This window comes from Lichenostomus cassidix, chromosome 2 (genome assembly GCF_008360975.1).
Source record: "Lichenostomus cassidix isolate B80296 chromosome 2, HeHo_3.0, whole genome shotgun sequence".
Taxonomy (NCBI): Eukaryota; Metazoa; Chordata; class Aves; order Passeriformes; family Meliphagidae; genus Lichenostomus; species Lichenostomus cassidix.
Genome location: NC_139482.1, coordinates 104,200,680 through 104,219,840, shown reverse-complemented (window position 1 = coordinate 104,219,840; position 19,161 = coordinate 104,200,680). Strand labels below are relative to the sequence as shown.

The 19,161-nt window shown below is 35.4% G+C and overlaps 1 protein-coding gene across 3 annotated transcripts in view; it reads left to right on the top strand.

The window, feature by feature from the left end:
• Positions 1–19,161, top strand: part of ROCK1 (Rho associated coiled-coil containing protein kinase 1) — an 84,216-nt gene that overhangs the window by 19,139 nt on the left and 45,916 nt on the right. For 2 of the 3 annotated variants that reach the window (XM_085052662.1, XM_085052661.1), the window contains 4 exons: positions 11,702–11,783; positions 15,553–15,653; positions 16,479–16,616; positions 17,799–17,974. In XM_085052662.1, the coding sequence (XP_084908788.1) occupies positions 11,702–11,783; positions 15,553–15,653; positions 16,479–16,616; positions 17,799–17,974 (497 nt within the window). Of the gene's footprint in view, positions 1–11,701; positions 11,784–15,552; positions 15,654–16,478; positions 16,617–17,798; positions 17,975–19,161 lie in introns of those variants that run through there. The other variant, XM_085052663.1, reaches the window with a different exon arrangement.

The window sequence follows — 19,161 nt, the reverse complement described above, 5'->3', positions numbered from 1 at the left end:
TATTTTATAGAAAATACGTTTCCATCAATTTTGCTCTCTGCTTAATGAGAAACTAAATGACAGCTACTCAAAATGGTCTGTGGGATGGAGGAACAGAAAATGTCACGTTAGTGTGCTCTGATTTGCCTCATGGCAGGCTTTTATGGTGTGACAAAAATACTGCCTGCCCTCATGTCCTGTAGAGATGAAGTTAATCAGCCCAAGCTCAGTCTTCCTCCCTTGTAAGGACAGGCAAGAGAGACTTTGACAAGATTCCATGGTAGTGGCAATGGTCCAGACAGCCCTGGCTCTCTTTCCTCTTGGGCTAAGATTTGTTTTCTCCCATGTTCTACATCCGAAAGAAAATCATGCCTTTGGAGTACATGTATCAGTCTACTGTATTCTCTTTGGGAGTACATTGATCAGTCTACTGTATCCTCTTTGGGTGGGGGCGATGGTTTTCTCAGGTTCTGAAGTGCTGTGTAGGAAGACTGGTATTAGGGAAAAGTTGACTTACTCTTTCAATGTAGCTGGAAAAGTTGGTAGAAGAGTTGGTCTTATAGTTACTTTTTAGCATTTTTGTATTTTTCATCCTTATGATCACAGTATATGAGCTTGGTGAAAATACCTGGTGTTGTCAAAGTTGAATACTACTGTTTTATGAAGTTCTGCTGTCCGTGTCTTATACATGAGCAAGTATATTAGAAATGCATGTCTCATGCTTGTGCAATGGAAGTGTTGGGAAAAGCTTCTTTCTTGGTATATGAAGTTGGTGGCTTTAGTTTTCCTCAAACTTGAGTCTCAGAGCTTGAAAAGGAACATAGAAAAACTTACTTGCGTGTCCCTAACAAACTTGTAGGCTTAATAAATCATAATACTTTAGCACTCTCTTGAAATTACAAGTGTTAGATCCTCTAATGGATTTCTAATACTTCCCCTCTTCCTCAAGTCCTGAAATATTGTACTTGAAAATCCCAGATAAACCTGCTTGTATTGTTGCAGTATTGCATGTGATAAAATCATACTGATTATCATGAGAGAGATTTGCAGTTTGTCAAAAGCCACCTTTAATTTTCATGGACAGCTTTGGTTCTGTTCTGTCATTTCAGTATTGGAATGTGGAACCATGCTTTCATGTAGGTTTTTGATTTTGTAGTTACACCTCTCTTTTTTCTCATGCAGTCCAAAGCATTCAGGATTTTAGTCATGACTCTAACATGGTGTCAGAAAGCGTAAAAAGAGTACTTAGAGGAGATTGGCTTTACATTATAGAATTGTAGAATGGTTTGGGTTGGAAGGGACCTTAAAGATCATCTAGTTCCACCCCCCCCTGCCATGGACAGACATTTTCCACTAGACAAGGTTGCTCAAAGCCCTGTCCAACTTGGCCTTGGAGACTTTCAGGGATGAGACATCCACAGCTTCTCTGAAAGCATCTATTGTGGGAGTATTTTTATTTTTTTGCCTGAAAGTAGTCATTATTAGTGGCTTGATTATACACTTAGACATCCAGTATTAATTAAAAATTGTGTTACTAGTGGCATTGTTTGTATATGTTACCATTTTTTCCTCAGGTGGGTTTTGAAAGGGAGCTTGTCTCTTCACACTTTTTTTTTTTTTCATTGATTAAAGGTAATGGGTAAAAGCATGTTTTTTAAATTTATAAATTTGTAAATGTTGCTCCTTGGGTTCTGGACTCTGGAAATAATCTGTTTGCAGAACTATTTTGTTCTTTATTAGCAGTGAAAATCTCTCAGAAATGTGGGAAAACTTGCTGTTTTGTTCCTGTTAGTTACAAAATCCTGTCAATTCTGACAAATCAAGAAACAACTTGTCTATATTTAAAATAATTCACATGGAATTTTTATAACCTTTTAAAAAAATAACATTACTTGAAAGTCATTTTTATGGCTATATTCATCATGGAAAAAAGAACAAATATAGAAAAACATTGAGTTTATGCATCCAGACATCTATTTATTGAAAGTGAAGTTTTTCTTTTAATCAATACATGAAAAAGAGGTATATGGGCTTCTCTAGGGTTTGTGATACAAAACTGCATAATGATGCATAAATTCTTAAATAGTGTTAAGTTCTTGTTTAGTTGCATATTTCAAATATCTGCTTGACGTGTGATTGCTTGTGCTGGAATGTTTATTGCAGAAATGTAGCGAGAGCTCTGACAGGAGATTATGCAATCAGAAGCTTCTCAGAGTTGATTCTTTGCTTCAGTTCTGCTCAACTTCCCATATTTTTCATTTTGCAGGCTGGTTTGCATGTGACATTAAGGAAAGGCACAAGTTACTATTTCAGTTTCTACAGAGTTTTTTTAGTATAATTCTTTCATAATCTTCATTTTTGGACTTCTCTCATGGCTATTCATCTGTAATTGTAAAAGTGTTTTCACTTGTTCTAGAGTTTTAGGGAAGAATTTCCCTTTTGGTGGTGGGGAAAGGGAGATTTTGTGCAGTGTTTCCAGACTGCTGGAAAAATTATGATGTTCTCATTCTTTCTTGGAAAGTTATTCGATGAATTGTCTGTGCTCTGTTTAAAAAATTAAGTACTTTTGTTCTCAGTTTGCCTAGCCTCTGTTTCCATTCCCTGTGTTATTTTTCTGCAGGGTGGATATTATTAATAGCAGAGGCTTTTTTTTTCTTTCTTTAATACACCTTTTTAGAGTCTTCTCTAAAGCATAATTATTGAACTAATATAATCTCTAGAGACCAAGTTGTCAAAGCTGAAGAGAGAACTTGCCTTTTTATTGCTTTATGGTTTATTGTTTATATCTGTAGTTAACACACAGTTATGTTTGCAGCAAACACAATCCAGGTTAGGTGGACAACAGGTTCTGTATGGCTGATAAGGTATTACTGCTTTAAGAAAAGTTAGTTACCTTTCCACTGACATATCATAGTGCAAACTTTGCTGGTAATGTTTTTTTTGGTTTGTGTTTCATAGCAGAGGTAACACTTCTCAGGCAAAATTTTGGTGGGAGAGCTAGAGGCAGCAATTTAAGCTGTTGACGAGAGAACTTGCTCGTTGTGCTATAAGGCAGAGCTAAGAGATCTAAAGTTGCTTTACATATTTGACAGCTTTTATAAGAGATACAGCACTTTTATATATGTTATTTGCCATAACTACTCTGAACATGTTGGTGTCTTGCTAATTCACATCTTATCCAAGTGACTAAAGCTTACTTTCTGAAGTCAGGTTTCATGGATACCTGCCTGGAAAAAAATCTGGGACGCAGACAGAAATTTCCTAGGCAACAGATGTGGAGGGGGTTCTGTTTCCTTTGGTAAATGCCACTGTTTCTTAGTGGAGTTGTGCAGTTTCTTTCCTTTTGTTGAACGCTTTAGTTGACTCCTTGCAGATTGCTGCAAAAGAAGCCTTAGACTTTTGAGCTGGGACTGGACCAGTTTATCTTCATTCTTTCCTATCTCTGATCTGTCTTTATACCATTTTGTCGAAGGGAAGTTATGTACCAGTATTTGCATCCATAGTGTTAATTTTTATCCATGTTACTTTTGCTTTCTAATGAGCGCTCTTTAGAGTGTTGAGTCCCATTGATCTAAATTGCTAGTTTTAAGTGTGTGTGTTTAAAATGAAAATGTTGGGACTCCCAAATCGGAGCAGCAGATCTCTGTGCTGCCTGTGGAAGAATCTGCCCTCACAGGATAACCAAGAAAGCTGTGGGGACCTCAAAGGACATTTGCTGATGTAATTTATGAGTGATGTTTGGCTTTAAAAAAAAATTAAGTAGTTATTTTACATCTTAGGTGAGGGAACAGGGCTTGCCTTATATTTTTGGTTAATATCATAACGTTGAGAAAAGAATGTATACTCACTTCTTTCCACCACGAGGTATTTCTGTGGATAGTGTTACCCTGCTGTGTGTCAGGTTGGCTGCTCATCTCCAGTTGCATTTGTTACAGTAGCTGGGAACTCTAGACCTGTGAGGCATTTCCTAATGCCAAGTGCTGCAGTGGCTGTGGAATGCTGCTTCCATGGTGATAACCATCAGTCAGTTAACTACCAGTACTCCTAACACTGTTTAAATATATATATGTTTTAGCTGCACTTGCATTGATCGCATTTAATACAGTTTTCTTGAAAAGGCCAGTTTTAACAAGCTGTTCTTAGGCTTTATTTAGTTCTAGTGTTAGTCAAACATGGTTTGATAAATCATTTAAACCTAAAGGAGGCAATCTATTCTCTCATTTTCTACATTAAAATATAAACAATCTGCATAGCCCTCCAGGTAGTTCTACAGCTGATTTAGTATTTTTATGTAAAGTATTCTGTTCATGGGTAGAATGTGCCACGTTTGGGATAGAAGCTTTGAAAATTGTAAAACTTGCCCACAGAGCTTATTAACCAATGCAAGTGAACTTTTTTCTTAGGAAATGAAGCTGCAAATACCCAGAGATCTCACTTGCTGTGAAATGAATTAGTATAATTTGACTTAATGGCAGTCAGCTTTTACTTCTGTTTCACATCTTCCTGAACTATTTTCAAATTATATTGTACCTGTTTCTACCTAGATTTTACTGAGATATATTCTTGGTGCTATCTTGGTCTATGCTTATCATCCTTGAAGACAGTACTCTCTCATCTGATAGTTGTTCCTGAAGATGAAACACTAAGTGGAATTAATTCTGATGCTAAATTGAAATAATAAAGCACTCATATAATAAATTGAAGTTTGGATATAAAGATTATTAACCACAATAAATTATGCTAGTGTAGTGAAACTAAAGTTGTAATATGGTGTTAGAAGTTTGAATTGGGAGGGGAAAAAACTCCCACTGAAATACGTTTTCTGGAATGCATCTTCAAACAATGTCTGTTTTCCATAATTTTAGGCATGAAATAGTCTCATGAATAGGTGTCATTCAGAACAGATCTAGTGAGTCAAGATTTCTGCACTTAGTCAGTGGACAGAGAGGTGCTCTGGTGTGAAGGATCTATGACTTGTCCTCAGTTTTAGTGGAAGACTGTGGTGTGTAGGTTCCCTGAATCATCTGTGTAGTGGGTGCTGGCAGTACTCCTGCATGCTTACTGTATATAAATTGATTTCACAAATTTGCACTACATTTTGTTTGAGTTTATTTTAAGAGATGCTTCAGGTGGTAGGATCCATTGCTGAAGACGAGAAACAGCAACACCCAAAAGTGCGTGTGAAAAAACATCACTACTTGTACGTGTATCAGTCTGTAGACTTGCACCTGAGGTTTCCATAAGTGCTAATATGGCTTATAACAATATTGAGAGGTCTCTTGGCTTTCGTGTTAGTGACAGTGGTCATTTTCAGGTATGTGTTTGCTTATCAATATATGTTGAGATGTCGATACTGATTTATGGTCTAGTGAGTCATGTAGTAAATGTACATTCTAGGAATTTATCAGTACAAATGTTGAACGGCTACAGTTTGGACAGAAGGCAAGTACATGTGCTTATACATGTAACTACACAGAATGTGGGTGAAGTTTGCAGCTACACAACTATCCTTTAAAAAGGCCAGAATGAAAGCAATAGTTCATACTGCTTTCAATAATGCTGCCTTGAAGTTTCAAGACCTCCTCATTCAGATGTTAAATCTTCACTGAGTCAAATGTAGCTCTTTATTAACACCCTAACCCCCCAGTATTTCTTTTTGAAAGGCTGTCTATTTAACCAAATTTGCAAACTTTTGTGAGTATTGCAAGATACTAGGAAGCAAAGAGCTCTGTAGAGTTATATCGTGCTGGGTGATGAATCAAGGGCCTTTTACTCAGGCTTATGTGTCAGTTTGTGTACTTTGCTGCTCTAATGATTTAATGAAAATTCTTAAGTGAGGTGCCTTAACTCTGTCTACATTGTCTTGTCCACTTTAAAGATGAAGTGTTAAATCGCAGTTTTCTCTTATTTGGACAGCAAAATTAATGAGTGTGATTAACTTAAAACTTAGTGGGATCCTTTGTGTACTTGGTTAGAGATAGATAGATAGATGTAGCACCATTGGCATAACTGACCAGAGAGATCACTTGTGTATGACAGGATATTATTACGAAGTATGATGAACATGAGCAAATCAAGGTCAGTCAGGTTTGTTGATTTGAGAGTATGGGGGGAAGCTCATAGTACTATAGAAACAGGAAAACGGCTACAATATAATATGGATAGTTAAGAGCTGTAGATCTTAAGACTTACTTTTGTCTTTCCGAAAAAGGAAAAGTGGCAAAGAATTTAAACTTGGGTAACTGCCAGCCTGTCCCAGGAATGCAAATTCTGTATGCTGGTAATACCCATTAAGTGTTTAAGTTCTTTGAATGCTAGATAAATAGTAAAATAATCAAGTGTCTCAATAACATTTCAACTGAATTTCATATGTTTTTATTTATTATGTGCTAGATGATACTGTGTCATAATGAAATGTATATGAAAAAAAATTTCAAAATATAAGGATGCTGTGATTGTACCCTGATAATGTAGATCATATACTCCATTTTCTACTTTTTATCACTAATGAATCATGACATATGTTTTGCTAAATTGGAATTGGTTGATGGTATATATTTTGAAATATCCATGTGAAATTGCAGTAATTAATACATCTGAATAAAACCAGCGTTATTGTAGCGAGTTTTGAGATTAAGGAATGTAGTTGCAGAGTGAAGAAGTCTAGTATAATCATAGTAGTACTGGCAGTTCGATGCATTAAAATTTTGGAAACAAATATAGACCAAAATTAGGGAAAAAATCCAATTAATGTGAGACTGCTTAAGACAAGCTGAAAAAAACCAGTCCATTTTAGATGAATTTAAGGAGAAGAAGTTAGTGTAACAACCTGAGAAATTCAGTGTTAATAGATTGTGTAGTTAATGATGAGTTTTATGTTACAGCATTCTGTATTTTTAGAAAAACTGAAAGGAAAGTAATGGAAAAGGCTGTTGGACTTGGCTTGTTTTATGCATAAATGAATGAATGGAAAGCTGGTGATCAGTCTATTCATAACAGATAGGTAATGGAGTTTAACAGGTGTATGGTATTTCACTGTCATAAGGGATCTAAAATGGTGAACAGTGATTAATTAATGATGATAGAATAGTAAAAATTAAAGATCTAGCAAATTAAAGAAGCAATTAATACTTTGTGGTGCCTGGCTGGTTAAAAGTGTTAGGCAAAATTCATCACTGAATGTTGAGCGAGTGCATGGGAGAAAAACCTCTCATCTTTATATACTTATGTTATTAAATACTGAACTAGCTTTGATTTGTAATCAAAGATGAGAGGCCTAGTTTTGTGAAAGAGTCAATCTACTAAACAGTGACTATAAAATTAACCCAGATATTTCAGTGAATAACTGAAAATGTAATGAAGGACAGAACAGGAAATGTTGTGCTGCATTGTGTGCTCACAACTTAAACACAATGTGCAGTTTCTCCACACATGCCCCTGCCCCAGTTAAAAAGTACATAGTGGAAATAACAGCACCAGAAGTTGCTGATGATGGGAATTGAAATAGCTTTCATGCAAGGATAATTGGAAGAGAGATGGCCAGTAGTGAAATGCTGCAAGTGTGTGAAGCTGTGTCGTGGGTAAGGAGTCATTGTCCCTTCTTCGGCTGCAGAATGGTGAGCTGGAAAGGAGGTACACTTTCACAAAGCCTGTGGATGGTGGGATTCACATCTGCATGATGCTGTAAATGCAAGAAACTAAACCAGAGAAAACATTTAGACAAAAATCACTGAAGAAAATGTTGCCTAGAAAATTTTTGTAATAGTTAACTCTGACAGTGCCATTTCTGGCTCACACATACACCTGAGCAGTGCTGTCACGTGCAATACTTGCTCATATCCTCTTTTCTGGACACTCATCATCTCCAGAGCCAGTATGTGCATGTAGACTGACCTTTGATTTTACTCCATCTAATTATTCCTTTAAGTGTAATGAATGGAATTAAACCAACAGAATATATGGAATTGTTGGTTTCGTATGGAAGAACTCTCTCTCTGCATGTTGTAATGGCTTCCTAGTGTGCCTTTTTTAAAATTTCAGAATAAAATGAGGTATTTTAAATAGATAATGAAACTATTGGTTATTTCATTGAATGAATGTGATATAGAAAAGGGTGTATCAGACCATGAAACTGACTGAAGAACAATTAGAAAGGAAGTTTTTCCTCTGTTCTTTTTTAATTACCTCTGAAGTATTGTTACCAAGTGGAGGCATAAACCAATTTATTTTAGTAATCTAATTTAACTGTTAAAAGGAAAATGTCTGTGTAGACCTCAAAACTAAGCAGGAAAATTGCTCTGTAGTGACAGAATATGGTGGAACTTAGTGTTAGCTGAAAATACCTCTAAGCTGCAATAAGTGTTTCTAAGAAGTATGGAATGTGCTGTATTTAAAGAAGACACATACTAAAAATACATGGACCCCATCCAAGTGGAGAAAAAATCCATCATAAAAATGAGGCCTTATTTTAGTAAAGTGCATTAAACTATTGGATGTATGGCTGCCTATTATAAAGACGTCTTGTCATCCTTTTTTTTTGAGAGGAAAAGAGTATGGCTGCTATGGGTCTTGATGGAAAGATGATGTTCCTTTCTTCCTGTGTTAGCAAAAAAAGTCAGATAACATATTAAAAGATTGAGCAAGATGGAATGCTGAGAGATGAGTAATCTCTGCACCCACTGACAATAATGATCGTGTTTCATTTTGCCTTTAGCTGTTTTCTCCTAATCATTATTTCTACTACTCCATAGTATATTCCTGTCTTTCTGACCTGCACCACTCTGAACCAGCACATCTCACTTGGAGCTTGTGTATTCCTCCCTGTTTGTTCACCAGTGATACCACTTAAAAATAGCCATGCTTCTGTGCTTCCCTTTGTGCTGGGACAGCTTGAAGCATTTTCAAGTTCTTCTGTCTTAGCTAGTGTAAGTGAAATGGGCTGTTTTGTGTTTTATGTTATACACTAGATATCCCAAGTATTTTACTTCGATTATTCACAATTCCATAAAATTTCCTTAAGCTTAGTCTTTCATTTGTAGTAACTTCCTTAGATATTGTTTGCATGATCTTGAAATGTGATTTGAAATGACTGTGAGATCAGTAGCTTGAATCTGTATTTCAGAGTTTTTTAGTTTTTTACTTGATGGAGTTCCTGTCTGAGAACTGGAAGGTGAAGAACAGAACAGGAAACATTGTGCATGGTGAATTCTGAATTAAACAGTATTGAAATTTGCTTTTGCCTGATAAAAGTGCATTTATATACTTTTCCCCATCTTAAATTTAAAACTTTAAAAAATAACCCAACAAAATACCTAAGATGCCTGAGACACCAAGGAAACCATTACATTTTCTGTAGTTTATGCTTCTTTTGGCTTGGACATATATTTTAGTACTTTGAAAGAACAGGTATGATACAAAAGTAAGATTGATGTTAAAAATTCAAACATATTCCCGTTTTTCCTATATTTTTGTGTTCAGTGTTTAAAACCTCCCTTCAAAGCAAGTCCTGTATTGAAACAGGTAATTTCACAACCCCAGAGCAAACCAGGATTTGAGAATTTTGTGCTTCTGCTTAACACGTGGAGGTTTTCTGTGTTAGCCGTGAACTTGGAAAAATTGATTGACTCTACAGATTTTCAGGCTTCACAGCAGATTGGACCCTAAATTTTGACAGTTCGTTGCCATCTCTAATTTGCTTTTAAAAATCACTGGATGTGACCCAGCAGCCTCATAGCTGTTGCTGTTTTTTTCTTAGTTCTTCACACAGCGTAGAGATAAGTGCACAGAACCTACTGGTGGACTTTGTACTGCTGTGCAAGCAGTTTTCATGGTTCTCTGTTTGAATTTACCAAAGAATTGAGGTTTTCTCTGGATTTCCTGGGTATTTGTCATGTATCTTTGGGAAAGGTGTCTTTTAGTAGTTTGCAAAGTATTTCTCACTAAGTTACACTTACCCTGCATGGCTTTATTTCTGCATCTGTCTTGAGTCTAGAACTGACCCATTAAAGGTTGTTTCATTGCTACTTGCTTTCCTTTTTCATTATCAGTGTCAGTCCAAAACGATGGTTCTTTAATACACAAGGTGCAAAATCTGACTTAATTTTAGATAAATGAAATACTGTGATGCTTTTCTTGATTTGTATAATTTTCATTCTAACATTTCTTTGTTCAAAATGAGCCACTGTATGCGGAGGTAACTTAAAACAGCAATGTTTTTATGAATTTTTATGTTTTTATGGACAAATTTAATAATATCCAGACGTGAAAGTAACTCTGATTATCCTTGCAGTCACCCATTTTCAAATTTGAGTATGATTTTACTGCTTGTTCTTATTATATATGTAGTAAATAATTTCTATCTCACACACTTTAAAAGTAAGGACTGCAAGCCTAGAAATAATTTTGATAGCACTTGTTTTTTTTACAGTTAAAAGCTAGTCCTAAAAGCTGAGGCAAAAAATAGACTTGAATTTGAAGGGAGAGATCAAAGACTAATATTTCAGTCTAAATCAAATGTGTTCACAACTATATATTCCTGGAAAATCAGCTTTCAAAAAGCTTATACACTAGCTTTTCTTCAGGCATAGTTACTTGATATATTTAGCAGTGAAGGACTGATGGATCAGTTTTCCATCCTGAAAAAAGGATTGAAAAATCCTTTTAAAAGCTAAAAGCAATCAAATTAGGTCTAGTCAGATCTGAACTGATCAGATCAAAGATATGTCTGGTCTAATAGCTTGCTCCAAACAGGCTAAAAATAGATAATATAGGCACCTAGCTATGAATTGGACAAGTAAGTATCAGTACATCTCTGGCATGCTGTGGTAACATCCATCAATTTGTATTTCAAGACATTTGTCTCTGTTTTTGCAGTTGTCACTTAGACAATACCTACCTGAGAGAGAAGACTCCCTAAAGCTCTTTGATTCTTCGTTATGTAATTCCTTAGAACACTTGATCATTTTTCAGTAGAAACCATATCTGGTTTTCAGCCCAAAGACTGTGTTCTCCAAGAACATGCTATCCACTGAGGAATCATTTATACCTAGTGACAAATGTAGACTTAACCTTTAAAGTCACAAAGTTGACAGCACTTAATGAGAAGACCTTAGAATTATCTCTGTCTGTGTTACGTTTTTCTGTTGGGTTTTTTGATGATGTTTGGTTTGCTTTTGTTCGTAGGGATGTATTCTGTGGTAATAGTGCCAGATGGGCTTGTGGCTGTTTGTTTCTAGATTTAGGTTGGAATGTAGAAAGCCAATACCTTTTTCACAAGAATTCCCACTGAATTCAATGGATAAAATGCAGGGGTTTGACTCTGAGAATTAAATTACCATCATTGTCCTATTTGCCAGTTGCCATGTCATGTTCAAGTCCCTGCTGTGCGACTTTTTAATATTACTGAACTTCATTAGAACTGCTATTTGTTCTTTTTGTATTTGGAAAAAGTAATTTTTTTCATATAAGTATGGAGCTAATTAAAGTAATTTGTAGTACATAGAAGCACATGGAATTAAATTTTGATGAGTCCAATGGAAGTGAAGGAGTAAGAGCTTTTTCATGTAACTGCTAACAGTCATTAAATAATGTGAATGATTTCATTTGCATGGAAAATTGATAGGGAGAACTGTTTTTTTTATCTTGGCTCTTCAGTTAGCAGCATGTGTAATTATTTTTCCAAATACTTAATTTTGCTTGTTGCTCTGTTTGTTTTTTTTCTCAGGATGGATTAGATGCTTTGGTATATGACTTGGATTTTCCTGCCTTAAGGAAAAACAAGAACATTGACAACTTCTTAAACAGGTGTAAGTATTTAATGTTTAATTTACTAAATAACAGAAGTCTGTAATATCAAAAAGAAAACACCTGTTCTAGCTCTTTATAAGACTGCTAGGGATTTGGGGTGCATTGAGTTTTTGGGTGCAAATTGTTTTAAGAGTCTTATTTATTTATTTCCCACTGAGAACTGACAGCTGCCTATACAAATCTCATCCCCAGCAATTGAATGCCCAATCTGTTGCCCCTGTAAATGGCCTTGTCTGTAGTGACACAAAACCTTTTAAGAGAAAGGCCTGTTGTCTTTGTGAGGGCAACTCGCTGGATTTCCATAACTTGTTTTCTCCTTTAATGCACTAATATATTGTAAAAAATTAACAGTAAAATTACGTAATGATGTATACAATGTCAAGAAAAATATTAAGTATTTGTTCATTAACAGACTGGAGCATGTATTTTGTAAGCTTTTGGGTTTTTTTAGTATAAAAGGTGTCTTTTAATGCAAACCTTATATGGCATAGCTAATGCATTCACTTGTGTATGCAGCTGATGTGTCTGCAGAATTCTCTGCATTTTCTCTGTATTTGTCCACTAGCAGATTTCCTGCACATTATACACTATGATAACATTTTAAAGTGAAAAAGTTGATTTTCTTAATAGAAATCATAATTTCACCATTTTTATAATTAAAAAAAAACCCAAAAAACCAAAACACAAACAAACAAAAACCCAAAAAATAATTTAAGAATCAAGTCTTTTCTAAAGGCTGCGAAACAGACAGATTCTGAAGATTGTGGCAGAAATACTTGCTGGTTGAAGGCTTGCTTCTGCCTGTGGACTAAATTGGCAAACCTTGAAATTAAACTAATTTCATTAATTTCATTAGATTTTTACAGGCTTAAGCATCTCAGTTGAATTCTATAAGAAATGTTTTTTGTGGTAAACATATAAAGTAATTTGACTAAAATAATTTTTATCTTTGTATTATTGAAATTTATGGGGGGGAAACAGAGAAATTTTTCTTTTTCCAGGGTGTGTTTAAACAGTTTATTGGGTGCAACTGTAAGCTGTGATAGTGAATTTGTGATGTTTATTTTACGTTATTCTCTGTTGGTGTGAGTACATGAGTCCACGAGATGTAGTTGATGGCTCACTCGCACCTAAGCTGGTTACTGAAACCCTAAGTTCAAATGTTCTGCTTAACTTTTCACAGTTCAAACTATATTGATACCATATGCTGAGTTACATGCACATTTTGTATACTCAGTTATTAACTGAGAAGGTGTGGTGAAACTCTTGGAGAAAAGGGAAGTTTTATTATGCAAAGGAAATACTCATTGCATAATTTGTATGTACTTTTTATGAGTAGTGAAATCATTAGTGAGTCTCAAAAAGCTTCACTTTTGCAGTTGGGGCTGAGTGAAAGAAAACTTCTGCACTTACAGCCTGATAATGAATATCTTTTAGGCATAAATTATATACTGTGTAAGATGTGACTTGAAGTAATCTGAAGGTGGAGAACAGAACACATTAGTTCCCTTAAAACTGCCCTTAGAACATTAACTTGCAATGTTTGCTGAAATATGAAAGCAAGCTGTGGATATGCAAGTAGTGTCCTTAGAGGGAACTGTGAAGTCTAGTTTGCCTTGAATTTCTTTTTAAAAAAAAAAGACATTTTCATGTTTATTTTAGTTTCAGTAGAAGACTGTTTAAAATACCTTTTTTTGCAGTATTAGCTGCCTGGTTTGCACAATTATTGCAGAAATTTAAAATAAATCTCTAGATGGCAAATAAAATCTCTAGATGCCTCTTCTATTTATAGACTGATTTTATTATGAACCACCCCTTATCCCCACTTTACTTCTCTTTAATTTACATTGTATATTTGTGGAGCCTCAAAAATCTGCCTCTACGGGCTGAGGTTGTGAAGATGATTTTTGCAAATGTAGAACCTTAATGATTTTCTACCATATAGAATTAAAGGAATAAGGAAATGAGTATTAAAGGTAGCTGAGAGTCCTTCTTTGCAGTGGTGACTCAGTTTGTTTCAAGGCAGCATGTAAGCTTATACCTGAAGTTCAGGGCAAGTTGAAGAGGGCAGTTTTTTGCCATGGGAGCCACCCCTGCTGTTCATACAGCATAAGCTGGCCAGGTCCTCTACTGGTCCTGGGAGATAAGGAACTGCCTATTTAAATATATTGCAGCCTGGTAAGCCTTGTTTAATAGAACTTAGAATATGGAAGTTGAATTTCCAACACTGTTGTTACTGTAACACGTTGTCAGAAGATAACTGAGTGTCAGGGATCTCAGTAAATTTCAGTTTGCAACTGATCACAAGCCTGGCTTACATTATTTTAAAATCCTTAGTCTAGGTTGCTTTTCAGATACATTTTCCTTAATTCTGCTTTGTTCGTAGCCAAGGCTTGTGGTTGAATACCATTTAAAGGATTCATATGCTCAGCTTTCTTTGCACCAATGTCAGGCTTTTTCATTCAGAAGTGGTGAACCTCCTGTTGTGAGATTACTAGGCAGGAAGGTACCAATAGCTAGAAAATTGCTGTCATGAAAATTGCTGCATTTTAGTTCTGTGTAGTCCTGCTCCTCCTCTACTGCAAGTGTGTTGTCACCAGGGCAAATAAGGCAATGCATTATTTGTTGGAACTATTGAATATTTTGAACACTGTGTGAAAGAATTTGTCAGAATTCAGAATTTTGCTATAATTTGCCAGAATTAGCCTCTGTTACGCTGCAGAATAATACATACAATATAATACATACATACATATGATGTAAATTGTTGGCTTTACATTAGACTGTAATGCCACAGAGTATTTGTTCAAACAGAGCTATGCTTGTTCCCCTTGGGGTAATAAAATCTCACTGAATTTTTATTGTGCATAGGCTGCTTTTGTTTTAGATTGTGGCCTGTGTGGGTAGAAATCTAATGTTAATTTTCTGTGAACTGCCTCGTCATTTTTTAACATACAAACTTAAAACATTTTATTTCTCCTCCTTTCTCTTCCTCTGTCCTTAAACTTTGCTTTTAGGCGTAGAATATTATTTTAAAAAATAAAACATAATTGCATAATTTATTTTATTAGAAGCAAATCTGTTTTAGTAGAACTTCCTGGCTTTTAGAAATATTGAAGCATGAAGCTTTTCTACGTAGTCTCATGCCAGTGTTGACCCACATGGATTAAAATAGACTGTTTTAATCTTTTACCAAATTTGGAATTAGAATATCTGCCCACTGGGAGTTTGTAAATTATTCTAGTTTATAGAATGACAGGTTTATATAAATAATTGCAGTGATTCCCACTGCATGTTTTAAATTAAAATATACTTTTTTGAGTATTAGGAATCATGAAAGTGCAGAAGAGCAAAACTTTTTTTAAAAATATTTTTTCAACTGTCTTGCAGTGTATTTTCTGATACACTTTGCAATATTTGTTGCATATTTATTCAGAAATAGCCTTTTTATACTGATCAGCTTGCAAGCAGGATCATGCTGGATATGAAATTTTTGCACAGCTTTTTTTTTTGCAGGTAATTATTTTTAAAGAAATTTCTGGATTAAGATCTCCTTTAATGTGATTGTACAGTAGAGTTATTGCATTATGTTATGTCAGGTTTTGATTACTGTGGTCATGAGAATGAGGTCATGCATTCTGCAGAGAGTTTTTCAGTGGGAAGGCAGGTACTTTGAACAGGACTTCTAGAAACGATGAAAAAATTGAAATGAGGCAAATGGGTTTAATTAAATTGACTAATATGAAATGTGAATTTTGTTTCATGTAGATAAAGACACAGTAAATAAAATGAGAGATCTGCGCATGAAAGCTGAAGATTATGAAGTTGTGAAGGTGATCGGTAGAGGGGCATTTGGGGAGGTTCAGTTGGTAAGTTAAGTTTCTATTGGTGCATTTGAATGTATTTTCTAGTATTTGCTCATGCATCTGTTTCTCAGTGTGGTGTTTAGAAGATGCAGTCTTAAAGCCTTTAGCTCAGTGAAATCTTGTTTCTTTATGTTTCATGGAAGTGTTCTTGAAAATGTCATATTCGAGCCCTGTCCAAGTGCACAAGTACTTATTTTGCACTGTAGTCTTTCTTCTCTCTTAAAATAAAATAGAATGTGTGTTCCTCATAATCAAGAAAATTAGCCTTTACCACTGTTTACATGGACACTTGAAGAAGTCTTAAGGGCTAGAAGAGTTTCTGCCAGTTCAGGGACTACACCAGATTTTTGTGGACATAGTTCTCTCAGATGAGAGATGTGTATTGTTTGTGATAGGTTAGCAGCCAGGCTTGTTCATCCTGCTTTATTTAATTGAGTGCTGGTGGGAGAAACTGGAAATACAGCAGCAAGTATACACATCTGCTAATGAACTCTGGAAAATGCTTATAGTTATAACTTTATGGTATTTAACAACATTGACTGCCAATATTTGTCCTTTTATGGGCACATACATGCAAATTACATGACTCTTACGCCTGTGAACTTCCTGTGTTGAATAGTTCTACCAAGTATTTTAGAAGTAATGCATTGTCAGATAATGGAATGTAATTATCTTCTGGACCCACAGTATATAATCCTTTATAAAAATGTGAAGAGTCTTATAAAATGTGTTAAACGGTAAAGCAGGGAAACTAATGTTTTCAGTGATGTTCGTCATGTGTTAATATGGCAAACTAGTAAGTTCTATATGTCACATTTGTCTTCACAGGTAAGGCATAAATCCTCAAGGAGAGTGTATGCTATGAAGCTTCTAAGCAAATTTGAGATGATAAAAAGATCAGATTCTGCATTCTTCTGGGAAGAAAGGGATATTATGGCTTTTGCTAATAGTCCCTGGGTTGTTCAGGTAAGGTGATATTCTATTTTAAATATTGCCATTATAGAATAGTTTGGTTGCGACACTGCGTGACTTGGAATTACATGTTTTTTGGTCTGCTAGGGAATACATGAGTAACACTGGGAATAGTGCACAAAAAAGCAGATATCACGCTTGCTTCAAACTGTATTTTATCACAACATTTACAAGAGAAACTGTTCTGTTTATTATTAAAACTCTTTGCCAGATATATATTGGTGCATCTGCTCTGTAGTAATTATTCGAGTCATCCAGCATGCCAGAAAGATATACTTACGACACAGCTTCTGTGTATTCTAAATTCTGTGTGTATCTTTGCAAATTATGCCTGCTGTGGTTATTTTTTCCTCATTTTGGCGTTGTCACTGACAGATTTTTGGGAGGCAGTGCTGCCTTTGAAGTTCTAAGGAGCGCACCTGAACCAATCATCATGCATTGTGTGTGCATGTCAGCTTGTTAATTTAAACTCTTACCCTTAAGCATATAAATTCTTCTTAGGTTGGAATTACACAAACTTATTCAAGATTTATCCAAGTCCAATCGGTAACTGCATTACTATCTGTCTAGGTGTGATTGTTCAGAATAAAACTTAGGAATTTCATACAATTTTAAGTAAAGAAAAATCTGCTTACCCTACTCATATTTAACAGAGAGCTGACAACTTTAAGGGAAATATTTTTATTGTTTAAAATTTAGGCTCATTTTCTACATAATAAATAAATGTCAACAATAGAGAAAAGGAGCGTTCAGTGATAATACAACTAGAATCAGGCAGATGTTTGCAATACAGTAGTTTTGTGTTGGCATATGTGCCAACTAGCATCCCAGTGAGAAAAGAAACGTTTCGTCTTCTTAATGTAATGAGCATTCTTTGAAATGATCTCAAAATTTATTGCGCCAAATTCACTAACCTTAATTTGTAACCAGCATTCTACTTCTTCCTGGGTAATATAAAGGAATGGAGAACCTGGCTAAAATTTGCTTTAGAGGTTAATTTCTTTTTAGGAGGTCTGCAGAATAATGCAGAGTTGCTGCAGTAGTTGTAGTAATTAAGTATATATTTCTGTTACTTTGGAAATCAGTTTGTGCAGAATGTCTTTGATTGCCAGCAAGTAAAATACTAATGATAACTGGAACATTAAGCAGCTTATTTTTTGTTTTTGCTCTTTGCAGTTATTTTATGCATTCCAAGATGACCGTTACCTTTACATGGTGATGGAATACATGCCTGGTGGGGACCTCGTGAATTTAATGAGTAACTACGACGTTCCAGAGAAATGGGCAAGATTTTATACTGCTGAAGTTGTACTTGCATTAGATGCAATTCATTCAATGGGTTTTATACACAGGTGAGAAAGAAAAAGATGTTACATAGGCGTGTTTTCTTCCTGGTGCTGCCAGAATTACTTCAGTTTAGGCAGTTTTAAAATTCAAGATATTACTTCTTATTATTCCTTAATTATTCCATCTTACAAATTCAAAAGTTGTTGCCATAAGAAACTGTAAGCCTGAGGTGATACACTCAAAGTAAAGGTTTCCAGTGGGCTGATGTTCCTCAGTTTGGGGAGCAGTAAAGTTGTCCCACTTTACCGAAAGATAACAAGTACAAAAATGGTATGAGCATGTTGGCCCCAAAATGGTTCTTTTCTTTTGATTAGAAAAAGCTGTTTAGGGAACTTGATCACAGTAGTACCCACTGTTAGGAATTAATTCTCTGCTAGGCATTTGAAGCCTCAGTGACCCATTAAACAAGAATCTGTGAACAATGTGAGGAAAATGTTCCAGCCATATGTTTTCTTGTAAGGGGCAAGATGGAAAGTTGAGATGCAGAGCAAAGGGACTTGGTTTAGTTTTATATTATGCACTTGCCCTAAAGTGAAATGTAGTAATTTCTCAGATGGGTTGAGAAGTTTTCCTTTTGATATTTGAACTTGTATCTGTTGTTAGCTTTTAATTATATTAACTAGGAGCAGAAGAATAATTTCTTCAACAGAAAATACGGGAAGAATTTGAGTAGTGTAGTATATACTATAGTACATTCATTTTTAATTTGTAATTTGGTCACAAGAACAGTGTTAACACATAAGCTTTTGCAAAAGAGCAAACACAAAGCAAAATAAACTACTAATCCATTGCTCGAGTAGGATCTAGAGCATCATTAATTATGTAGCTATGCTGCATCTAATGGGTAAATTATATGGCTGAATGAACCATTTGTACATGCGTATTGCAAGCTTTAGAAAGCAGGCATTAGAAGATGCCAGCAACACTGAGTTTTTTTTAACGAAAATGTAGATTATTTTGACACCAGCAGATTTTTGGAATTTGTCTTCCCCTGTCGTTAATCTGTTCAACTCTGATGAAGGAAAAGGAACTTAGGAAAGTATGGGCCTACTGCGTAATGTGACAGGGTCTGAGTGACAAAGGACATGGGAATGGCTGAGGCTGCTGCTTTTGCCTCACCCTTCATTGATAAGGTCTGCTGTCAGGCCTTTTGGGTCCCTGTGCCCAGTGGCAGAGCTTGAGATTGGAAAAC